The following is a 25,742-nucleotide window of genomic DNA, read 5'->3' on the forward strand; positions in this document are numbered from 1 at the left end:
CTTGTACTGCGGCCGGAGCCACAGAACCACCCCATCGGGGCAGAAGGGTTCCCATCATCTCTTTTGACGTGAATTAGTTACATGTCAGTTGTCAACATAATGAGAAAGGGTTGCGCATTTCCAAAGGTAATTAGGAATTTTGTGCTAGCTTAACTGAAAAAGTTTTTCACAACCATGTTAAGAACAAAAGGGGCCGGAAAACAGCAAATTCACCACTATCAGGTTAACACACTGTTTCATCACAACATTACTTAAGATTTTAATAAAAACAGCACCTGTGAGAGTCTTTCTGAAAGCTTAGAATTTCCACCACATGGTTTTATTTATTTATTTCATTAAGTAGCTTAAAAAAGAATGCAAAATCACCTTAAGACACATGATGATGCATTCGCTGGGGCCAGAACCACCTTATAGCAACAAACAGGTGAAGACCGCCTAAAACTTCAGAAAACAAGAACTGAGTCTGCAAAACTCAGAACACTTTTAATTTCCATCGGAATATTTACAACAACACATGGAAGAGAATTTTACAGAAAGCAGACCACTGCTGTGAATGTACTATCTGTATTCTAATTTCTTTTGAGAGCAAAGATGACTTTTATAAATGCCATTGGCTTTTAGAATAGAATGTATTTTTCTGTGTTATAGCTAGATCATTCCACAAATGAAAACACCCTGTGTAACAACCATTTAAATTTTAAAGTCTAAATCTTGATTCCAATATTACTGACTTGTCTCTGGTTAGCACATGAAATACATTTTAACACAAGTTCCAATTCAGAATTTTTGTAAACAAAAACAAAAATCTCATGCCTACTTAGTATCACTGTATATTCACAAAAACCAAGTTTCAGGAAAATAAAAAATGATTTACAAAAGGCACTGAATTTAGCAAAAATTGGTAGAGCTTTCCATTTTGGATCAACCACTGGAAATGTTCACAGAGCACCACCAGTGTGTGAGCAGTCACGTACACCCAAGAGAAGTCAGCTCTCAACTCGGGTATGTGGGTGTCAATCGTGGCAGTAGTTCTAAGGTGACCCCCATGCTCCAGGCAGACCACCCAGAAGGTCATGGACAAAGGGAAGCTAAAATAAATGTAGAAAGGTAAATGATCAGGGCTCAAAGATAAACTGCTATTTTCTGTACTAAAGCACAATACCCTTTTATAAAGAAAATCCAATGGAAGTAAATTTGGAAATATGCAATACATTTCAAAACCAGAGAACTTAAAGGTCATTTTATTGGCACTACCTCAGCAACTAAACAAAGTAACTGGAACTGCAGGTCCCTTAGGGCTGCTGGCCTCTCAAGTGCTGCGGGACGACTCCCAGGACTCCCAGGACTAGAGGACTGACTCCCAGAGAAAAGCCAGTTTTATCTTCTGGTCACTAGCTTAAATGTTTATAATGACCGTAACCATAAATGCTGCAAGTGTAAGTCATCTTCGAGGTTCGCGGACTCCTGAGCATCCACCTTGTCAATGGGTCTAACCCACTGGGACCAACCGGCAAAACAAAGATTTTCTATCAGGAACTAAGAAGTCAGAGATCCTTCCCAGAAAAATGAATGAAAGAATGAATTTTGGCACAAAATTCATCTTTGTTGTAAGAACGGAACTGAAGTGAGCACAACTCCGGGCAGCCCCAGCTCCGGCATTCGCCCGGGCATCTGGCACACACAGAACGGGAAAGGCGCCTTACACTCGCAAAGGCAAACTTAAGTCCACATTGTTATACGTTGACAGTTTCCAGAAAATCTGCATCTGGATTTGCTTCCATCAACTTCTCCCAAAACATCAGAAAACTAAATTTTATACAAAACACTAGCATTTTCTAAAAATCTTTTACTCTCAAAATGAGGACTAATAAATTAATCAGAATATATTCTTTTTGGTAGAATTTCAGCAATAAACACATTACCCTTTTTTCTTTAAAAACAAAGAGTAAAATGAGATGCCCAGCAGCTTACACCCACCCTATAAGGCTGTGAGCTGGGCCAGGCGCGCCATCCTGCGGAGGTGGCTCCCACTTGCGGGGCTATAGCGCCCAGCGTTGCCCAGGCCTGGGGAGTGTGTGGGCCCGGGCTTCCCGGGGCTTCTCCCTGGGCTGCAGCTGTGGGGGCAGCCAAGGTCCGGCTGCTGAGGCTCCAGCTTCCCTTTCAGCGCAGGACTTGGCCAACTGAGGAAACCAAGAAAGGTCTGTCAGCACAGATGGTGATGTGGGCCCTGCACCCAAGCCCTGGGGGACCACAGGGCTCCAAGCCCTGGGGGACCACAGGGCTCCAGGAGAGGTACTGCAACCTCAGAACCACAGGATCTGAAGTCACAGAACACACGACTTCCCAGGAGTCCCATGTGGCTCTGACCAGGAGTCCCTACCCTTCCATCCTAAATCTCCACCTTATCACCTCCTGCTTTCCACCCAAGCGCACACCTCCTGTGTGCGTGGGACGCTGCCAACCATGGCCCTATCAGGATGCTGCACGTAAGCCTGGCTAACCAGTCTGCCGGTGTTCCAGATGAACAACTATGTGAACATCTGCAAACTGCGACTGGACCGTTCTGGAAGCTAGCTACCAACAACCCTGTGCTACAGGTTATTCTGCAGGCCCACTGACCTCTGTCTGTCAGAGGGGGAGTAGCACAGGACGGCACTCTTCCATCTGTGTACGGCTGGGTACTGCTGAGGGTCCACGTTGGCATACTCCAGAGCTGCCAGAACATCCCGATCCAGTTTTGATGGCTCCTCTCTACAGGGCAGAAAAAAAAGGAAAGAAAAAGCAGAAACACCTGTGACTAAAAAGACTTCCAACACCAGTACTCAAGAGTCCTGCACAGGAGCAGAACGGCAACTGCTGGCCCATCTCTGCCACCACAGGCACCAGCTGTCTGGGCTGATGTGGATTGTGGATGGACAAAGGCCACAGGGGAGACAGGCCACACTGTCCCACGGGGGAGTGGTGGACCCCTCCACTGCGAACATGCAATTCTGAGCCCCCCCAGGGTCAATGACCACAAGACTGACCCAAAAGGCCTGTCCCCTGGGAAGATGGGTCTTTCTTCCTAAAACACACCAAGTTCTTGGCCTAGTCCTTCTGGGGATGACTACTTCCCCAGGGAGTACAGCAAGATGTGAACCTGCACTGAAAAGAACACACCTCCCACCAACTTGGACAATCATACCAGAGCACCCAGGGCTACAAAGTCATGAAAGAGATGGGAGCCAGAAAACCACATCCAACCACGTTGTGGGTAGAGAAAAGGTTTGCGAAAACTAGGACAGTGCCACGTGTGCTCACATCCGCTTCCACATCCACCCCCACAGCCTCACCCATGTGCACACGCCCCATTCATACCCAAAAAGGAAGAGCCTCTGGACAGGCTCCTTCGTGGTGGGGACCCCTGAGGGCTCTGAGGACACGGAACCACTCTGCTGAGCCTTGTGCACAGGAGCATCAGGACCCAGACGTATTTTAGCTATTTTGGCTGACATTTCACTTTCTGTCCTGCTTTGGTTATTTCTAGGTGTGTCAACAGCAGGCGGCTCTAACAAGTCACTCTCGACTACATCCATTCTTGACGTCAAGCTCTTCCTGTCTCTACTTTTTGTAATTTTATTTGGTGTCTTAGAAAAGTTACTTCCTAGATCTTCCAAATTCAGTTTATCAAGCTCAACCGTCAAGCCTGAGACTGATGAGAGGAGAGCTTCCTCTGTGCTCGGGGCCTCCGGCCGCTTCCTGCCCAAGGTCCTGCCGCTGCTCAGGGGGCTAAAGAACCCATTCTTGCTGCTATGGGGACTGGTCAGGGTGGAGGCTTCTATAAGGTTGGTCTTCTGCTCCAAGGGAAGGATGTCACACTTCGAGTCCCCAAAAGTGCTAATTGTGGGCTGGGTGTTATTTCGAGCCACGTTCTGCCGATTTTTAATCTCTTCCAAACTCAAGTCATCATCTTCATCAAGAAATGCTCTCACAGAGATGGAATTGCTGCACTTCCGAGCATGGCCTACAGGGGAGAGAGAGCAGTTCTTCAGAGAGGTGTGTGACAAGAGTCCACAAGGGATCACGCGGTGCAGCTACAAATCCCCAGAACCAGCCACAAACCACACTCCTTCAGAGCCATCTCCTCAGGCCCCCAGACAGAAGCCTGCACTGCCCCTTAAGAAAAGCCATGCAGGTCCCTGCACATAGAAACAGCAGCATCCAGGCCCAGCGCAACGCCTTCACAGGCAGGAGAATGAGAAGGAAGCCAAGGTCAAAGGCAGGTGCACGTGGGACGTGACAGTGGCTGGCACCTCCCATCAAACTTGCTACGACACCAGTGGGCTGAGAACAGGAGAAGGCTCGTATGTGCTCATTCACATGGACGCAGTTGGTCCACGGCCACAGGACAGGGTCCGAGTTCCAAGAACCTACAGACGTCTGAATGTCCTTACCAAAGGGGTTCTCCTGATGAGAGGCTTCATTTTCTCCTGAGTCCTGTTGGGCCTTTTTGCCTGCTTCCTGGTGAGTGAGATATTCTTCTAGTTTTTGCAGACCCTCCTGGGAAGACAGATCAACAAAACAACCCAGAAAGTCCCAGTACTCGACCCAGGGATACCCCAGCTCATGAGCCAGCTCCCTGCAAGAGTAAGTACAATCCATCAGTTAGAAAACCAGTTGTAAAAACAACAACAACAACAACAACAACAACAACAACAAAAACAAAAAACAAAAAAAACTCACAGATCTGACTGCTCAGAAAACAGCCACTTTATGCCAAACAATGCCTGTAATCTTGGTTAGGATTTTTATTATAAATTTGGGGCTATGATAGTGCTCTGCATTTCTCAAGCAGGACAAGGCTGAGCACGGTCTCTCCTGGACTGTCACTGCATGCAGTGCAGCTGCGGAGAGAGAAGGGGTCCCTGACCACCCACCCCACTCTCACAAGCCAGAGAGGCAACAAATCAGACACGAAACCCCATAACAGACCAGCCTTGTTTCCATATAACAACTGTATAAAGTTGGAGAGGATTCTGGTTTTCCTAAGGCACATAAAAATTTGGAAATCCTTATCAAGTTCAAGCTGTAAACTTGAAACTGTTTGAGAAAAAAATTCTAAAACAATCAATGTAGCTTTGATTTCACTGTAACTTAGCTTTTTGACTAAAAACACTTTGTTTTTGGAAAAAACACTTTTCAGGGACTTTTTACTAACAGCTTCTAGCCACATCTGCCTCTTGAGTTTTACTTCCTGCCAAGGAGACACCCAGCATATGGCCCCTCATACAGAACACTGCCACCCCCTGGACATGCTTCCCATTAGTCTCTGCCAGAGGGACCGCTGTGGTGGACTCCTGTGCTACACAGTGTGTGCAACATTCACAGGAAGCAAACCTCAACGAATAAACTTCACATACTCCCCGCTTCACCGTGAACACTTCCCAGAACGATCGTTTTGCAGCTGTAACTGGTTTCCGTCCTCAACCAACATATAAGTGCACAGTATACAAAACGACACTGCCACTTGGCTCCTGTTCCTTTGTACAAAGCCAGTCAGTACCTTCCCACCCTCTCAATGCCTCTTTCTGGATCCGTCTTCCTGACATTGTGAAAGAAGCCTGCCTTCTCTCGAGGTGGTGTTTTCCAGAGCCTGCGAAAATCTTCTGCCTGAGGAGAAAACGTACCAAGCTATGCAATGTACCCGTCACAGGTAAATGCAGAGACCCATCAGCATCACAGACCCAGCTGAGTACCTCCCGGCATCCCTCTTCCTCCTCATGTGCCCTCTTGCATGGCAGTTAGACCAGTAAACAACCAGTGCCTCATTATGACAGCAGCACAAAGGGGCTCTGGCAAAGATCCCTTCCAGTGGCCCACGCTGGGCTGTGAGGCTCCGAGCTGCCCCTCAGGCTCCCAAAGATGAAGCCTCACCCTGAGGTAGACCCTGCAGAGCTGCTTCACCAAGGGCCTCAAGTCACTTTCCCATCACATAAGAGGAAAATGCACATCTATATTTTTAAGTCACTTTTTTTTTAAAGATTTTATTTGTGTAGAGGCACCTGGGTGGCTCACCAGTGAGCATCTGCCTTTGGCTCAGGGCATGATCCCGGGGTCCTGGGATCGAGTCCCATATCAGGCTCCCCACAGGGAGCCTGCTTCCCCCTCTGCCTGTGTCTGCCCCTCTCTCTGTGTCTCTCATGAATAAATAAATAAAATTTTTTCTTTTTTTTTTTTTTTTTAATTTTTATTTATTTATGATAGTCACAGAGAGATAGAGAGAGAGGCAGAGACACAGGCAGAGGGAGAAGCAGGCTCCATGCACCGGGAGCCCGACGTGGGATTCGATCCCGGGTCTCCAGGATCGCGCCCTGGGCCAAAGGCAGGCGCCAAACCGCTGCGCCACCCAGGGATCCCAATAAAATTTTTTCAAAATCTCCCTGCAGGGAGCCTGGATGCTCAACTGCTGAGTCACTCAGGTGCCCTTAAGTCACTCATATTAGAATTTTGTTTTATGCAACCTACTCTAACCATAACTCGTAACACTTGTTTTTGCAGACATTTCTATAATTGCAGGTAACTAATTATTTAAAATTATTAACATCGTGGTATCTGGGTGGCTCAGTCAGTTAAGCATCCGATGCTTGGTTCTGGTTCAGGTCATGATCTCAGGATCTTGGGATCAAGCCCCGTGTAGGGCTCCCTTGCTGAGAGGGGAAATTTCCCTGAGATTCTCTCTCCCTCTACCCCTCCCTGCTGCTCTCTCTCAAATAAATAATTTTTTAAAGACTTTTATTTATTTATGAGAAACAGAGAGAGAGAGAGAGAGTCAGAGACACAGGCAGAGGAGAAGCAGACTCCATTCAGGGAGCCTGATGTAGGACTTGATTCTGGAAACCCAGGATCACACCCTGGGCCTAAGGCAGGCGCTAAACCGTTGAGCCACCTAGGCATCCCTGAATAAGTCTTTAAAAAATAAAATAATTATCATTTTTAAATTTCATTAAAATAGAAGGTCTCATGTTTCGTTTTTAAAGATTTTAAGTACTCTCCACAGCCAACGTGGGCTCGAACTCATAACCTTGACATCAAGAGTCACATGCTCCAACCAAGCCAGCCTGGCACCCTTTTAAAGTCTTTAACAAGAAAGATAACAGTGTACGAAATACCTCTGCCCCGAAGGTGAACTTCACAGTTTGCAAATGGAAATTTCCTACTGACAATAAACCACCAAGAATATGGAATGGACAGCCCAGCTAGACTGGCGTGTACCATGAGAATGGCCCCTGATACGGACAGAAGAACCAGGTGATGATGATATTTAACCCAGGTAAACTCCGCTCCTCTGAAGTATGGGCTCACTACCATATTCACCCTGGCTAACCAGTGAGGAACAGGATCAAGACACTCTTGTTTTTCTGGCAGATGTTCTCAAACCTCGTCACCACCTCAATGGGATTCCACAAGTCCTGATCTCAAGACCAAACACAAAGCAAGCGCTGAAACATCCAGCACTTCTGGTGGGGACAGCCAGGAACTGGCTCCAGAAGCTTCTACAGGAGCTCACCTTGGATGGGCTCAGGGGCCCTGCAAAGGCTCTCAAGGTCAGAACAGGGTCTCTGGGGCCACCTCCACTGTGGCCGATGTGAGAGTTCTCAGTCGTCTGGTCTGAAGACCACAACTCCCCAATCACCGGAGACGATGTGTCCTCAGCTCTCAGAAGTGGCACATAGTAGTGGCCTGGGAAGAGGAGATACCCTGGTTAAGGCATCTCCTTGGGTGGGTCCTCACCTCAGTGGCATCTGGTAAACAACCCAAGAAACACCAGGGGCTTTGCAAGGGATCCAATGATAAAAAAGCTCTTGAGCTAGAGGACCTAGGTGAGAGGCCAGTTTCTGTCAGACCACATTCTTCCTCTGCAGGGAAAATAAAAAGGAAGGAAGAGGAACAGCAAACACCCCTCCGTACCCCCAGGTACTAAAAAGACTGAGGCGGGACCTGTATGAACAAGATTAGCATAAAAGTAGGAGCCTGAGAATTGTCAAAAAGAAGTTGTATTTTAATCTCTTTTAACCTTCCTGATCTGTGGAACAATATTCTATCACTGAACACACAATTCAAACGATCTGGCATCACAGGACACTCTGATGTGAAATCTGGACAAAGAATGATAGAGTGTGGTGATGTCACCTGGGAGAGCGGAGCAGGAAAGTGTCAGGACACCACATGCAGATGGATAGTTGTGGCTTTCATGTGCCAGCCACACAAAACTTTATTTACAAAGATTAGCGGCAGGCTGGGCAAGCATCTGCTGACCCTTGCTTTAAGTGGACAGGAACAGAAACTAAGAGTCAAGGAGAGACAGCAAATGGGGCCAGGTCAAAGAGCTTCGAGCTTCAAGTATCTGCTGTCATGTCACATAGCAAGTGGGGCCACCAGACTTCTAGCTGCAGATGGCGGGAAAGATGCCTCTGCCACCACCTTCCAAACACACTGGAAACAGCCTAGAGGAAGACAACAGGAAAAGTTCCTTTCTGAAACCAGCCACTTCCATGCTCCCTGAAGCTTCTGACCACAAAGTAGGGCCCAGAAGGCAGGGGTGAGCCCCCATAGACCTGATCAGGAAGGGCTGCCCCCACAGGTCACAGGCTCCCTGGGCAGCCAACAGGTCAAAAGTCAGCCTAGAGTGCTGAGATCCAGGGCCTATGAGGCTGCAGGAAGGAGCTGCCCAGGGAGCCAGGAGAAACAAGACCTGGTGCAGAGGGCAGCACACGGAAGGGCTGACAGGGATCTGAGAAGCCAACCAAGTGCCAGATCCAAGAGCTCCAGGCAGAGCCCCTCCCACTCTCCGCTCTGCTAACTTGCAGGCTGTGCTTGAGCACCTGCTACATGGGACACCTGCAGAGATTACAGGGTGACACCATGAGGAACAGTCAAATGACAGACGACTTGTGGTCTTCCAGGGAAGTTCAAGGCTTCAAATGAGGCATTATAAGACAACAGGCGGCATGTGAGCTGGGGGTTCAGGAAGCAGACCACCCCAAGGTCTGTCACCCTGAGATGTCACCCTGCTTCAGCGAGCAGTCCAGGGCCTTCCCCACTGGTGGTCCTTACATTCCAAGCGCTATGCCCCAACTTACCCTTTAAGTACTCTCTAATCTGCTCCTTCAGTTCCGAAGACTTATTTTTGCTTCTTTCACAGATGACCTGTTTTAAAAAAACAGTATGTGAACAGTCTAAATCTTAATTTGTCACATTTATCATTAAAATGATTTTATAAAAACAAAGTTTAAAGTTAACAATACAAGGACAATGTCCTAATATTGAAAATTTCATAAAGCCCACAATCAAAGCACATGTGTTTAACAGTATAATCTTTTTTCCAAAATGTTCTGTAAAAGCTGAAGGGGTCAGGACGAGGAGGACAAACTCTGTGAGTGAATTTTATGATCTTTCTTCATACTACCCTCCAGGTTCTAGTTTTCCACATCAGTCAGGCAGGAATAGGCAGACACACGTATAACTTTCAGCTCCATGAACTCCAATGCCCGGGGGCCTGTCTACTGCTGTTGTTTGGCTGGATTAAAACAGAATTCCTATTTAGTGTGGAACACAAGTGTTTTATTCTTGCTACTACAGGAATCAACTTTCTCCCTTAGAGAATTATAGTGACAAGAACATTTTCACTAGAATAAAAAACCAATAACCTTCAAATAAGGAACCACAAAATTACCATCTCTGGCTAGCCTGTAAGAGAAATCAACTACATTGTACCCTGTAAGTAGTGTTTCTATTTTTTTGTGAGGCATAGCAAGTGATTTAAGAATACTAGCTACCAAATACCATTTTACAGTGAAAAGTATACACACCTATGCACACAAAAAAGTTGAGTGTGACTCATGAAAAACAATGATAATTTCTGAGATGTAGAATAGGGAATTTTATTTTTGTTTATGTGTATTCTAAAGTTTCTATAGAAAATGGGCACTATTTATATAACCAAAGCAACTATAAAAGCAGCATTCACTATCAGATTAGAATCCTTACAGATTCCACCTCAAAGGGCTGGCTGGTTCAGATCAGCTGACCAACAACAGCTCCAATGCACAGGACAAATCACCGATCTTTCAATTCTTGTCAGATCCACCTCCCCCCCCACCTCACAAGTACAGACGCACCTCTGCCCTCTCTAACGCACATTTTGCTCCACTGCCAGCATTAGTCCTGACAAGAGTCGTATGGGTGAGGTGAGAATACCTGGGAGAGACTCAGGGCTGTGCCTGGCACATAATGAGCTAAAAACATGTTAGCTGCTTTCAGCACCATCATCACCACCACCATAATCCTTATCACTACCCTCCACCATCCTCACCATCACCACCATCCTCACCACCATCTTCATCACCACTGCCATCCTCATCATCCTTACCACCATCTTCATCATCACCACCACCACCACCACCTCCTCCACCACCACCACCAGCACCACCACAACTACCTTCACCATCACTACCACTACCCCCTCTCCTCCATCACCATTGCCTCCTCCATTCTCCAGTTCCCTGGTCAACTGAGGTAATGCATAAGCAGAACTTGATAAAAACTGTGAGATGATGAGAACAAATGACCATCGGTTTCAGGATGATAAAATAAGCAAACATGGGCAGTTCATTATTCTGAATCAGTTCCTGATTCTGCTGATGCGTCTTCTTCATGGTATACCTTACTTAGTAATCATGGTTCTATGGTGTGCTCGTGAGGCAAACATGTTCACAGGGTCAGTGACTGACTTCACAGTAGCTGTGATCAATACTGTGATTTCACATGTTTTCATGCCCAACAGTATACAGTAACAGTATTTTAATAGATACTTACATCTTCAGGAGTTTTATCATACTTATTCCTTGGGTTTTTCACAATCAAAGGGTGTGAAGAAAGCACGTTGACCACATCTGCATTCCCAAACTTACAAGCAAAATGCAATGGCGTGTCATAGCCCTGAGGGAGGTGCAGTGGAAGAATACTTATCTTTAATTATGTTTGTTTCAAAAGGTTGCTTTAAGATAAATATAAGTAACAGAAAAACCCTCAAAGAAGAAAAACCCTCAAAAACAAAAGACCATAAAAAGACATTATTTTTTTTATTTTTTTTTTATTTTTTAATTTTTTATGATAGGCACACAGTGAGAGAGAGAGAGGCAGAGACATAGGCAGAGGGAGAAGCAGGCTCCACGCACTGGGAGCCTGACGTGGGATTCGATCCCGGATCTCCAGGATCGCGCCCTGGGCCAAAGGCAGTTGCCAAACCGCTGCGCCACCCAGGGATCCCAAAAAGACATTATTTTTACAACTGAGAAATATTGGCATGTTAAGCGCATACTCACTTTAAGCCTGGACTTGAGGCTAGCCCAGCACCCTAGTAACTGTTGCCCAGTGCCTGGGTGCCCAGGTTCAGAAGGAGCTAACAAATGAGCTAGGGCAAAGTACACTCTTTATGACCGTGTCACCATTTCATATAACTTCCCACATGAACCTAAAAAAGTCTGGGCAATTGCCTACAGCAGCATTCTCTGACCATATCCTGCCCTTTTGTCCAGACTGGCAAACCTTCTCAACTGAGATTCAGAAAGTGAACAGTTTAGGCCTTGCAGACCACCCAGTCTCTGCCATAACCACCCTGCTATGTATGTCTCTGCAGCCATGGATGATCCACAAAGAAGGAGCAGGGGGTGCCTGGGTGGCTCAGTCAGTTATGTATCTGCCTTGGGTTCAGGCCACAGTCTCAGGGTCCTGGGATTGAACCCCATGTGGGGTATCCCTGCTCAGCAGGGAGTCTGCTTCTCCACCTCCCTCTGCCTTCCTCCCCCCACCCCCGCAACTTGTGCTTTCGCGCATTCTCTTTCTCAAATAAATAAATAAACAAAATCTTTATAAAAAAAGAGGGGGACTGTTGTGTTCCAATGAAGCTTTATTTACAAAACCAAACTGTCCTTTGCAGGATCTGCTCTAGTGCATTGTCTAAATTAGGACTTTCTTGATTCATGTTCTACCTGAGACAACTCTACCTCTGTGGCCCAAGCTCTACTAATAGCCTGATCTTCCCTGCCAGGCCTGCAGAGGTGGGAAGATGACGGGGCTGCATGTTAGGGGCCAATGTATTCACTTAGCACTCAAAACACCCAACCTCAAAGGGACCTCGACACTCTCACTTCCTTCTGGCCACTCCTTTCCTTCATACTACATAACATCCATCCCTAACCTGCTCCAAAATCTGCACACTTGACCATAACCTCTGCCCTCACTCCTGCTGGGACAACAGGCTCTGGGTTCTTCCAACACTGCTGGCCAGCCTGGCCCGGCTTTTCACCATGCTGGTCTCTGCCGTGCTCTGGTACTTTCTCAAGAGTCCAAATATTTGTGGCCAACACTGTCATTGATTCCTCTTCTTAGTGAGTTATGGTCAAAGATGGCCCATAACATCTAATTTCAAGAATTTATTAAATGTTTCCTGTAGACATGCATACGCACATTTTTCTGAGAATACTACAGAGACATTAATAAAAAAACTGTGTATTTTCTGTAGGGCACACACTTCTCTGTTATAGTTGTTTTTTTTTTTTTTTTTTTTTTTAAGATTTATTCATGAGAGAGAGAGAGAGACAGAGACACAAGCAGAGGAAGAAGCAGGCTCCATGCAGGAAGCCCGGTGCAGGACTTGATCCCAGAACTCCAGGATCATGCCCTGAGCCAAAGGCAGACACTCAACCACCAAGCCACCCAGGCATCACTCTGTTATATTTTTCAAGTCACACTTCCTGAACGTACTAATCAAATTAGGAATCCTTCCTTAAGTCTATCCACTCTTAGTCTAACAGACACAACTCTAATTCTGCTCCTTCTGTCTTATTTTACACTTACTACTGCTTTCATATAATCATTGTTTTCTAAACTTTTATTTCCTTCTATAATTGTACTAGCTTGGCCAAATTTATGTTTATTCTCCCTTCTCTCTCTTGTTAATTTAAAAGTTATCCTTGGGATCCCTGGGTGGCGCAGCGGTTTGGTGCCTGCCTTTGGCCCAGGGCGCGATCCTGGAGACCCGGGATCGAATCCCACGTCGGGCTCCCGGTGCATGGAGCCTGCTTCTCCCTCTGCCTGTGTCTCTGCCTCTCTCTCTATCTCTCTGTGACTATCATAAATAAATAAAAATTAAAAAAAATACATTTAAAAAAAATAAAATAATAAAATAAATAAAATAAAAGTTATCCTTGCTTTGCAATTCTGGAGTTCAATGTGTCATTCGACATGTTCATGAAATAGTAAGTCATGTCCCACTCCAACATGCTTCTGTTATTCCTTCTTGTGACAACCGCAACTTTTCAAACTCCTAGACTTGCTCCGAGTTTACAATTCTTGGCTCTAAGCTATCACTAGGTTCTGCTTTATGTAAATAAGTAAAATTCTTCTGTTTTAAGAATTCTTACGTAAGCCTACGCATCATTAAAAAACAACCCTTTGAAATTTTTAACTCTGCAGGAAATATTCCTAATATTAAGTGGGAAAAAAAAGATACAGAATCCTAGAATAAAAGGCACCAAAACCCCTTTTTACTTTCTTCTCCCTTCAGGCTGTTACATTGGTTTATCTTCCCATCAAAGCCCAGCTCAGGCCTCTCTGGACAAAGGCCAGGAGGGACATATCCTTGCACAAAGCTGAGAGCCATATGCATCCTGCCTAGAGGCAGAGCTCTCGTGTGTGAATGGATCTTGTCATCCATCCCTTTCTAAGCTAGGTGAATTCAATGAATGCACATCTCCTCTCCACATGCAGGGGGATGCAGTTAATAATCACATATGAGAGACATAAGTCTTGTTTAGACTGGCTATGACTCTTCCTACGGCACACTCACCACTTTGTCCGGAGTGTTCAGGTACAGGTCAACGATGTAACAAATGCGCTGCTGCAGCATATTCGGGTCATCGTCTGGGTACATGAGCCGCATAAACTCAGGGTTTTCCAGAGTCTCCAGAGTCAGCTGGCAGATAGAAGCTTGATTCTCTTTGGCAGCAACATGCATAACATTGTACCTACATCCTTCCTGAAAGAAAACTACAGATTCTGAGCTTCATTTTTGTCAACCACAGTCTTTTGATGCTAACAATGTTGGAAGCAGGCTTACCTGCACGATGGTTGGATTGTCCCCTGAACCAATGAGATACCGGGGATTACTCCAGGTGAGATTGGAAAAGGTGTCATCCTCTCCCTTCTCCACAGCTTTTCGAAGTTTGGCAGTGAGATCTTGAGTACGGGGGGTTTTGTAACTGTTGGCACGTTCTCTGTTTACAGTTTCTGACTCAGACAAGTACAAACCATCTGTCATTAGAAGATAGAATTTAAGAACATTTAACTTCACAAACATTTTCTCATCACGCACTGTGTGCTATATGAGGGCAACAAAAATCTTTCCCACAGAGCTTATATCCTAGTTGGGATTAACAAATAAGCATCAATTAGCATATACAGCAGAAGAGCCTGTGTTCGAGCCAACAACATGGCACAAACATACCACTACGGCAAAAGTCCAAGAGCAAAAGGACCTCACTGGACTCTAGCTGCAAAAGGCTTTGTGAAGAGGGATGAGGGCACACCAGCAGCACCCGTACAAGAACTTCCACGAGCAGAGTTCCCATAAAGGCAGAGTGGAGACAGAAGTGATTTTTTTGTTGTTTAATTACAACCACCTGGGGAAGTCTGAAAGCAATCTCTAGAGGAATATTTTCACAAACTGTAAAGAGGGAAACCTGTAACTGTTCAAAATCACTCTGATTCCTCCCTAAGAAACACCTATGTAGGGCCAAGTAAGGAAACAGAAAAGCAAGCAGATGAGGTTTTTGACTAAAGGCCTTATGTCCACAAGGAAAAGGTGCCTTCCCGGGAGCCCTAGCCAGCCAGGGAAACAGGACAGCTGTGAGCTCCTGGAGGGGACAAGACAGAGCTGGGCCAAAGTTAGACACTGCTAGGGTTCTGCACAGTGCTAAAAAGAGTTCTCAGAAGACCCTGCTCTGGAGCCAGAGTGAGTATGACCAGATCTCTGACTGGACAGGTCCTATAGGTGAGCTCAACTTTTGCAGGATTATCCGGGTCAAAGCAGATGGCACAGTCCTACAAGTAGGCATAGGCACGTCTCAGTGCCTAACAAAGCCCCTGACTCCCACGGGCAGTAAGGAGAGAGGGAAGCAAAGGGAGCAAAACAAAAGGGCCAACTGTGGCCCCTCTGCTGCTTCTCCTTGGCCTTGTCCCCGCCAGGGCCTGGAGCCAATGCCTGGCCCACTGCCTCTATCCTCAGGGTCATCCCCAGACCAGGTGGCTGACCCATTATCCATGGCCTGGGCCTTAGCTCTCTACTTCCTAGCAAACTGAACTACTCAAAGGAGAAAACCAATGACAATACATGGGGAAGAAAGCACAAAACACCTGGGGCCCACCTAATAGTAACACCAAGAAGTGAGCTGCTACATAATTTACCTTTCAGTCCACCACTGCTAAAGAGTGGTGCTATTTTCACAGGAGAAAGTGGTAAAGAGGCTTTGCTTGGAGAAGGAAAATAATCACAAATTCCTCTAGCAAATTTCTCAGCATCTTCTCTAGTTGAAAAAGCTTTAAATCGAGATCCTTTGATCATTTTGACAGCTTGCAATGCATCCTTTCTATCCTCATAAACATGAATCTTTTCTGCATGGAAAAAGTAATAGGAAAATTAGAGAGGAATAATCGGAGTCACTATCACAGAGTTCACACCTGAAGGCCCCGGGTTTCATAACAAACAACTGTTACTCAGTTTTTCTCTCATATTTCAGATTTTTCCCTTAAGATTTGTTTCTAAAGATTTATGTATGAGAGAGAGAGAGGGAGAAACACAAGCAGGGGGAGGGGCACAGGACAAGGGAGAAGCAGACTCCCCAATGAGCAGTGAACCCAAGATAGGACTCAATCCCAGGACCCTGAGGATCATGACCTGAGCTGAAGGCAAACGCTTAATTGACTGAGCCACCTAGGCATCCGTTAAAGACTTATTTTTTAAAATCAGCTCTACACTCAACATGGGACTTGAGATCGAGTTGCATACTCCACTGAATGAGCCAGCCAGGTGCCCCAATATTTCAGATTTTTAATCTTGAAGAAAAGGGGCCTTAGCTGGTCAAAAGAACACAATAAGCTTGATCATATGTATGGGCTTGGATATAAAGATGTGTATTTTGTACACATATGTAACATATCTAAGAATACTATTTATTTTTTTAAGATTTTATTTATTCATGAGAGACAGAGACAGGCAGAGGGAGAAGCAGGCTCCTTGAGGGGAGCCCAATGCAGGACTCAATCCCCAGTCTCGGGATCACACCCTGAGCCAAAGGCAGACACTCAACCACTGATCCACCCAGGCTCTGAGCTGCCAGGTAAGGAAGCCTCCTCACCCCCGACTCAGTTCTGCCTAGATTGGCTCCTGTGTTCCTTCACATCATAGATAGTCGCTTTGCATTGTGTTCTTGGTGCATGTCTGCCTCAGCAGGCAAAACCTGGGGAGACAGGCTGTGTAGGGGCTGTGCTTTTTTTTTTTTTTAACTTTTTTTTTAAAGGTTCTCTTTATTTATTCATGAGAGACAGAGAGAGAGAGGCACAGGCACAGGCAGAAGGAGAAGCAGGCTTCATGCAGAGAGCCTGATGTGGGACTCGATCCCAGGACTTCGGGACCACTCCCTGAGCCGAAGGCAGACGCTTAACTGCTGAGCCACCCAGGCATCCCAAAAATGCGTACCTTCTGACCCAACACTTCTACTTACCATTTTGTGAAAATAAAAATAAGGTACATTTTTATATGGAGATCTATGTTACTTTTAAATGAAAATTTACCAAAAATAAAAAAATGAATTCAAATACATATATATAAATAAAACATAGGCGAGTCAGGAATAATGCACAAAAGCAGTTATAAAGTGGTTAATCCTAGTGACTTAAGATTTGGATGTGGAGGAAGAAATAAATTTCACTTTTACAATATTTGTTTTATAAAAAGCAACTTTTAGGGGGATCCCTGGGTGGCTCAGTGGTTTAGCGCCACCTTCAGCTCAGGGCGTGATCCTGGAGTCCCGGGATGGAGTCCCCGTCGGGCTCCCTGCATGGAGCCTGCTTCTCCCTCTGCCTGTGTCTCTGCCTCTCTCTCCCTCTCTCTGTGTATCTCATGAATAAATAAAATATTTTTAAAATAATAATAATAAATAAAAAACAACTTTTATAATAAAGATTAAAAATAAATAGAAATTGCATTATGACCATTTCCAGTGTCAACATTCTTTAAAAAATTCTTATGGTTGAATAATATTACATTCTACTCATGGTACATAATATGTCTAACAAATCTCCTATTTTGGGGTACTCCCACAAACGGTATCACAATAATGATAGTCTATAATTTCTGACATTCTAATCAATATCAAGCTTTCATTAACTCTTTCCAGTGCTGTCTACTTTAGTCTTCTTTAAAACTGCAATTCTAGGGGCACCTGGGTGGCTCAGTCAGTTAAGCATCTCACTTCAGCTCAGGTCATGATCCTGGGGTCCTGGGACCAAGCCCCGAGTCGGGCTCCCTGCTCAGCATAGAGCCTGCTTTTCTTTCTCCCTCTGTCCCTCCCTCTGTTCGTGCTCACTTATGCATGCTATCTTCCTCTCTCAAAGTCTTTTTTTTTAATTGCAAATCTTTGATGTTGAAAACTACTTATAACTGTACTAGCCATTTACATTAAAAGGTATTCAGATTATGCTGAAAAAAAAAAGGGAAAAATTTATCAGCAAATGGTAGCTAGTCAAAACCTATTTGTAAATGTAGCATGTCTCAAAGAATCCAATTTTCTTCATTTTTAAAAATTCACATATACAGGCAACCCTCTCGGGTCCCCCTCGCTCTTTGGGAGCTTTGTACTATGGCTCAATAAACTTCACTTTGCTGCCTATCAAATTAATTAACTAAAATAAAATTAAAATTTTAGGGACAGGGGATCCCTGGGTGGCGCAGCGGTTTGGCGCCTGCCTTTGGCCCAGGGCGCGATCCTGACCCTGGAGACCGGGGATCGAATCCCACGTCGGGCTCCCGGTGCGTGGAGCCTGCTTCTCCCTCTGCCTGTGTCTCTGCCTCTCTCTCTCTCTATCATAAATAAATAAAGAAAAAAAAATTTTAGGGACACCTGGGTGACTCAGCCATTTAGCGCCTGCCTTCAGACTAGGGCATGATCCTGGAGTCCTGGGATCGAATCCCACATCGGGCTCCCTGCATAAAGCCTGCTTCTCCCTCTGCCTGTCTCTCTCTCTCTCTCTCTCTCTCTGTCTCTCATGAATAAATATAAAATCTTTAAAAAATAAAATAAAATAATTTTAAATGAAAATTCACATACACATTTACAAACAATTCAGCAGAGTTCTATATAAAAATGCTAACAGTGGGGCACTTTGGCAGCTCAGTGGTTGAGCATCTGCCTTTGGCCCAGGTCATGATACTGGGGTCCTGGAATTGAGTCCCACAGCGGGCTCCCCACAGGGAACCTGTGTCTCCCTCTGCCTGTATCTCTGCCCCTCTCTCTGGGTCTCTCATGAATAAATAAATTCTTTAAAAAAAATGCTAACAGTGTCTCACTTGGTAAAATTATGGTGATTAAATTTTCTCTGTGGTTCAAGATTTTCAACATCACATTCCCCTGCTGTCCAGGTACCATCTGTGTAAGAAACACCAGATGTGGGGCATCTGGATGGCTCAGTCAGTTGAGCATCTGCCTTTGGTTTGGGTCATTGATCTCAGGGTCCTGGGATAGTGCCCCCACATGAGTCTCCCCACTCAGCAGGGAGTCTGCTTCTCCTTCTTCTCCCCACTTATGCTCTCTCTCTCTCTCAAATAAATAAATAAAATCACTTAAAGAGAAAGAAAGAAATACCAGATGCTTGTTACATTACCATTTCTCGCTGGGATGTCCTCATATGCTGGGCACACCCCATAGTACAGAGGCTGCTCCACAGAGGCCCTCACCATGGCTTTGTGGCCACTGACCCCAGTGGTGGCACTGAAGGGCATGGAGCAGGTCTTAGATGTCATGACATCTTCTTCTGGAGGATTCAAGCCCACGCTATAACCAAAATCTCTGTCTTCGGACAAGCCAACCTGCTCAGCCTGGCTTCCTACAGTAGCAGACTTCAAAACCCTTTGTGCATCCTTGCTTAGAGTGGTGGCATCTGAGGTGTCAAGGCCAGGAGGATATGAAGGCAGTGTTCTTCCATGTTCTAATAAAGCCTGAGCCAATTTTTTCTCAAAAATGAACCTTGTGGTTGATGTAATGGGTCCACATTTCAATCCGGCTTTCACAATTTCTTCTCTAAGGTCATCGGGATTCAGAAGTTTCAGTCGTGCCAAGATGGCATCCATTGTCATTTCACCTAGGCCCAAGAAAACAAAAATCAATCTGATGGCTAAAAGTACATCCTTTCTCATTAAAAAACAAAACAAAACAGAAAAATATCCAGCAGTAGCAAAAAAGCTGGTTTCAGTTTCATTTCAATCCAGTTTCTCCTTATTTTTTGTAGTCTTTGAGCCCTCCATGAGAACTTTCTGAAGTTTCCTGTTTCAAAATTAATAAACTAAAAAAAATGAAGCAGTTTCTGGTTCATTTGGATAAGAATGTCAGAACCTGCTACTATTACATGATATACTAACATCCCAAGAAGGTAAGCACCCTGGGGAAATAAGCACGCTCATTTTCTCTAGAGTGTAAGTGGGACAAACCCAAGGAAGGCAACCGAACAATATCCATCAGAAATCCAACTCCAGAAACAGACCCTACAAATATATTTGTACTTTATTCCATAAAAAAAAGGGAAATTTATTTATGCAAAGATTTAATCAGAGGAGCTACAGAGACAGCTCCGGCAGTCACTCTGCTAATACTGGTAACAAGTAGCTCATGTTTAACGTTTTGGGAGGGTCTTTCCACATGCCTAGCTCTAGTGTAAGTGCACTACACGGCTAAGTATTTAATGGTCATAATTCTTCTGTGTGGCAGGTATCATTACTGTTCACCCCCCACTTTACAGATCACAGAGACACTTAGTAACTTGTTCAAGTTACACAGCAACCCAACAAGTGGATGTGAACTGAACAAGGGTTTTAATGGAGACCTTTGGAGAAAGAGCTGGTAAACCTGTGGATTATAGGCTTAAGCATGGTCAGCAAGAATTGGGAAGAAGGTAAGAAATAACAGGGGTGGAAACAAGGGCTCAGATTAGAAAAACTGGAGGTCTTAAGGACAGATGGACCAGATGCCATGGGAGGGGCTTGAGGTATTGCAGTCAGCCTAGGATAACAGCCAGATTTCCAGTCTAGTTGCTTATGAGTGACTTCACCTGAGATAGAGAATGCTAGAGAGAGAAAGATGGAGACCTAGGCACTGAGCATCAGAATCACGTTACTGCCACCAACTGGGCATTTCAGTTTTCAAGTCCAAGATTTACAAGTTCAGAGTGAATAATAGGTCTGGGAGTCATAAGCACATAAATGGTGATTTTAACACCAATAATACACCAGGTATAACAAGGAACAAATACAAAGAATTAAGAAACAGAGAAACTTCTAGAAGGGATGAAAAAACAATTACACACGGTAATCAGTAAAACCAAAGAGTAGAGAGTTTTAAAAGATGTATTTGCAAATGAAATGATGGGACATCCAAGATTAAGTTACTCTAGGGGCACCCAAGTGGCTCAATTGGTTAAGTTTCTAAATCTTGATTTTGGCTCAGGTCATGATCTTGGGGTCATGAGATGGAGTCCTATGTAGGGCTCTGACCTCAGCAGCAGTCTGGTTGAGATTCTCTCTAAAACAAATAAATCTTTAATTAAAAAAAAAAAATACACACACACACGTATTTTAAAGGTTTAACCAGAGGAGGTGTATGTATATGTGTGTGTGTATATATATCTATCAGGAGAGCTGGGGAGGGGGCAATGACAAATAAAGTAAGATTCACAAAATATTAATACCTTTTGTAGCCAGGCGATGACTACAAGCAAGGAATTCATTATATTACCCTATTTCTGCGTATTTTTTTATTTTTACTTTTTTTAAAAGTAAACTCCATACTCAGCATGGAGAGCTCAATGCAGGGCTTAAACTCATGATCTTGAGATCAAGACCTCGGCTGAAATTAAGAGTCAGAGCTCAACTGACTAAGCCACCCAGATGCCCCTGTGTATTGTTTTTCTAAGCTTTTAATGCCACCACCCCTTCCCAATTCCAAGATTTCAAAAATGGCTGTTACTTATTTGCAAAGAGGATATTATCCTTTTAAACAATGAATGTACTGCACAGTCCCAAAAACCTGCCAAAGATTTTGAAGGCGGGCAGCCTACTGATCACAGGATTCTACCCAGGGAGGGTACGTAAGCAGATTCCCTTTATACGTGGATATAAGAGCAACAGAGGTGACTCAGGGATAGGAAACTGATATGAAAGGCACAGGAGAGGTAAAAGCCACAAGCAAGGGGGAGGACGCCTGGGTGACTCAGTCGGTTGGGTGTCTGCCTTTGGCTCAGGTCCTGATCCTAGAGTCTGGGGATGGAGTCCCACATCGGGCTCCATGCTCCGTGGGTAGTTGGCTTCTCCCTCTGCCCCTCTCCCTGCTTGCGCTCTTTCAAATAATTAAAATCTTGGAAGAAAAAAAGCCACATGCAAGGGATTGGGACAAGTGGGGCAGACACTGAATAAACAGAAGAGTTGTATCCATTCCTACAAAAGTCTAGTTTTCCCATGTCATTGCTCTAAAGCTATCTTTGTAACCTGAGCTAGTGTGAAGGGGGTTTTGTCCTTGTATCTAGTCAAACAGTAAGTAGAATAATTACATCACAGAACTAACTATGTGAACTTGGACAAGTCATGCAAACTCTAAGCCTGTTTCCTCATCTGTAAGATGGATATAACAGCTCTGCTTCCTAGGCTGCATTGAAAATTAGATAAAATAGGGCAGCCCTCGTGGCTCAGCGGTTTAGTGCTGCCTTCGGCCCAGGGCCTGGTCCTGGAGACCCGGGATCAAGTACCAGTATCAAGTCCCACATCAGCTCCCTGCATGGAACCTGCTTCTCCCTCTGCCTGTGTCTCTGCCTCTCTCTGTCTCTCATGAATAAATAAATAAAATCTTAAAAAAAAAGAAGAAAAAAGAAAATTAGATAAAATAATACATGAGAAGTCTGTGCTGCTGTGTTTGACACTGACAAATTATCCATAACTGTCAGTTCTGGTTACTAAGTCATCAAGTAACAAAGTAACACAGGCTTATTAATCTTGCAAAACACATAATATGCTATAGAAAGTCAATTTGAATGAAAATAATAATGGGTTTTAATACACTGTAATTAGTATTCATAACACAAAACATAATTGTTTATGTGTACAAAATAAAGAATAAAGCAGCAACAAATGAGCTTGGGTACCTGCTGGTGGTGGAGGGGTGAAAACTGGGTAGAAAGAATGGAGAGAGGGCCAGCCCAGGGAAGGGCAATACTTCTCAGTATCACTTCATAAAAGTTTCTGACTTTCAGAAACATGTTTGTGATTCACATACTAAAAAATAATAAACAAGATAGGGCAAGACCCCAAGTGGAATATAAATCAAAACAAATGAGTTCAGGGATCCCTGGGTGGCGCAGCGGTTTAGCGCGTGTCTTTGGCCCAGGGCGCGATCCTGGAGACCCGGGATTGAATCCCACATCGGGCTCCCGGTGCATGGAGCCTGCTTCTCCCTCTGCCTGTGTCTCTGCCTCTCTCTCTCTGTGTGACTATCATAAATAAATAAAATTTTTTAAAAAATTTATAAAAAAAAAAACAAATGAGTTCAACTGCATTACAAATTAGAAACACAAGGAGAGAGAGAACACCTAGTAAGTGAACAACAGTGTAGGACTGTGCACTATACAGGTCAGCAATTCTGAAGCTACCTTACGCCTACTCTAAGAATCACAAGTAACTGGATAGATAGCTGCTAGCAAAAGCCAGGTTCCTTAGGACCAAAGGGAGCTATAAGCAAGGGCAAGGGGAGGACAGAACAGGGGTCAGCAAATTGCTACGAAGGGTGCCAGACTAAGGTTGAGACCTGTGAATCATAAGGTCTCTCCAACACTCAAGAAAAGCTAAATACCCAGTAAGACTTTACAAAAATAGGAGGGGGCTGGATATGGCTGACAGGATGAGGTTTGCTGACTCCTGGGCTAGAATCCAAAGTATCTGCCCGACCCTGATTGACAAAGACACAGATCAAGATGACAATTGGGGAAACCCAGTCAGGTCTGCAATGTGAATAATGAACACTTCCAGGCTGTCCCCCTTACGGTGATTACATAACATACTAACACCAGGGGATATAAGTGAACGGTATACTGATTCTAACTTTTTATTTTGAAGATATTACAAACACAAGTTCAAAAATAGTATGGAAAGTTCCCAGCATCCCTCACCGGGGACATCTTACATGCTGCAGCGCACCAGAAAACTGACCTGGGCTAGGCTTTGCCACATCCTGCATCACTCTGCTCTTCGTGTGGAATTCCAGGACCGTCCACATGTATAAATTCAAAACCGACTACTCAGTGCTCCACCACAACAAAGATCTCCTGCCGCCCCTTTACAGTCATGCTCAACCTCCTCCACTGTTGCCAAACTCCGGCGACCACTCATTTGTTCTGTCACTGCCACTTTTCAAGAACGTTATCATAAATGAAATCATACACCGCAGACCTCCACAGATTGGCTTTCTTCAGTCAGCACAATGCCCCAGAGACCCAGCTGCTCTTCCCTGCCTTTCCACTGCTGTGCAGCACTCTACGGTGTGAATGTGCCACACTGTTTAGCCGTTCAGCCCTCAAAAGGCATTTGGGCTACTTCCATCGTTTGGACACAAGTAGTTATAAACAGTCACATGTGGGTTTTTGTGTAAAAGTAAGTTTTCATCTTTCTAGGATAAATACTCAGGAAAGCAGTGCACAGTTACATTTTTGAGCAACTGCCAGATTGATTTCAGAGAGGCTGAACCTTTAACCTTTCCACCAGAGACCCAGTAAATGAGACCCAGTTTCTCAGCATTTCTACCAACAATTTGTGGTATTTTTATTTTAACCACTTTAATAGGCATAACAGCTCATTGTAAGGTCTTTTTTTTTTTTTTTTTTAAGATTTTATTTATTTATTCATGAGAGACAGAGACAGGGAGGCAGAGGGAGAAGCAGGCTGGGAGCCTAATGTGGGACTCCTCCCAGGCCCCAGGATCACGCCCTGAGCCAAAGGCAGACGCTCAACTGCTGAGCCACCCAGGCGTCCCCGTAGGTTTAATTTGTATTTCACTCTTGGCTGGTGATGTTGAGCATCTCTTCATATGCGTATTTGCGTAACATCCTTTTGTAATTTTTTATAAGCCTAAAGTGACTTCAAAATAGAAAACTTAAAAAGGAAATGTTTAATAAAAAGACACTGAACCTTCCTCTGTTAGCTCCATGCTCTACTGGCCACACACATCACTTAGCTTTAGTATCTGGGGAACCGGCCGTCCTGGTGTCCCGCAGTAGCCTGGCACAGGGCGGAGGCGTCCCTGGACACATCATGCTATTAACTCACGACGTCGGCTAAAACTTTGTTGAGGGGATGACAGAAGGTGACACCATCAGGATGGGGACAGCTGGACCTGGGGGGCAGGCCGCTGCCCAAGCCGCGAAGTCCCGGCCGGAGCTAGGAGGTCCCCGGCGGACCCGTGTGGCTCCTCTGCTGTGAAGCCAGGACAAGAGAAGCCCGTGACCCCTACGGACCCTCTTAGCCACGAGACTGCCAGCTGGACTCGTCAATTTTACTTTCTGGGAACAAAATCTCCTCCTACCCGAGCACTTAAGGAGGGATTACCGCTCGTCCTCCAGAAAGCGATGGGACGTTCGCACAACGGGGTGAAGCAAGCGGGACTGAGAGGGGTCCCGGGGGCGGGCAGCGCGGGACGGGGGACGGGCGAGGCCGCAGGGCCCAGGCGCCTCCGCCGCACACGGATCCGGCAAACAGCACCGGCCGCGGCCGCGGACAGGCCCGGGGCTCGCAGCTTCTCCACTGTCGAGTGTTGAGGTCTCCAGAGCTTCCCTCTAGGCCTTCCCCAGAACAGCAGCTTCAGGCCGGGGAGGGAGAGGGCGGGGGGGGGGGGGGGACACGAGGATGGGGGGGGAGGGAAGGGGTGGGAGGAGGGGAATGGGTCAGGGAGAAGGGAAGGGGGGAAGGGGGAGGGGGAGAGGGGAGGGGCCGGGGAGGGGGGAGACGAGAGGGGGAGAGGGGAGGGGCCGGGGCAGGCCAGGCCCAGACCCGGGCCAGGCCCCGGCCAGCGAGCGGGGTCCGCGGGCCGCGGCGGACGGGCCTCACCTGGGGCCGAGGTCGTGGCCGCGCCCGCCGGTGGGGCTGAGGGCGCGCTCCGGGCCGGGCCCTGCGGCCGCCTCTCCAGCCGCCGCACCAGCCAGCGCACCGCGAAGAGCAGCACCGAGGCGCCCAGCAGCTCCCAGGCCAGGGCCGCCCACTCCGCCGCCGCCAGCCGCGGCCACAGCATCGCCGCCGCCCGCCCGCCCGTCGCCGCCGCCGCCGCCGCCGCCGAGGACGAGGCCGCCCGCCCAGGACCCCGCGGCCCGAGCTGCCCGCGCCGCTGCCTGACGGCGCCGTC

At 45.9% G+C, this 25,742-nt stretch overlaps 1 protein-coding gene across 1 annotated transcript; it reads right to left on the reverse strand.

The window, feature by feature from the left end:
* Positions 1-290: 290 nt before the first annotated feature.
* On the reverse strand, positions 291-25,693 carry ANKLE2 (ankyrin repeat and LEM domain containing 2). The gene is made up of 14 exons (XM_041729478.1): positions 25,451-25,693; positions 18,979-19,455; positions 15,505-15,711; positions 14,159-14,352; positions 13,889-14,077; positions 10,855-10,977; positions 9,120-9,186; positions 7,547-7,719; positions 5,543-5,649; positions 4,434-4,618; positions 3,358-4,003; positions 2,620-2,751; positions 1,978-2,180; positions 291-1,088 (listed from the first exon to the last, which is right to left on the reverse strand). Exons 1-13 carry the CDS (start codon positions 25,629-25,631, stop codon positions 1,979-1,981), a joined length of 2,883 nt encoding a protein of 960 aa, XP_041585412.1. The 5' UTR covers positions 25,632-25,693; the 3' UTR covers positions 291-1,088; position 1,978.
* Positions 25,694-25,742: the final 49 nt, after the last annotated feature.

Source organism: Vulpes lagopus, chromosome 14 (assembly GCF_018345385.1).
Source record: "Vulpes lagopus strain Blue_001 chromosome 14, ASM1834538v1, whole genome shotgun sequence".
Taxonomy (NCBI): Eukaryota; Metazoa; Chordata; class Mammalia; order Carnivora; family Canidae; genus Vulpes; species Vulpes lagopus.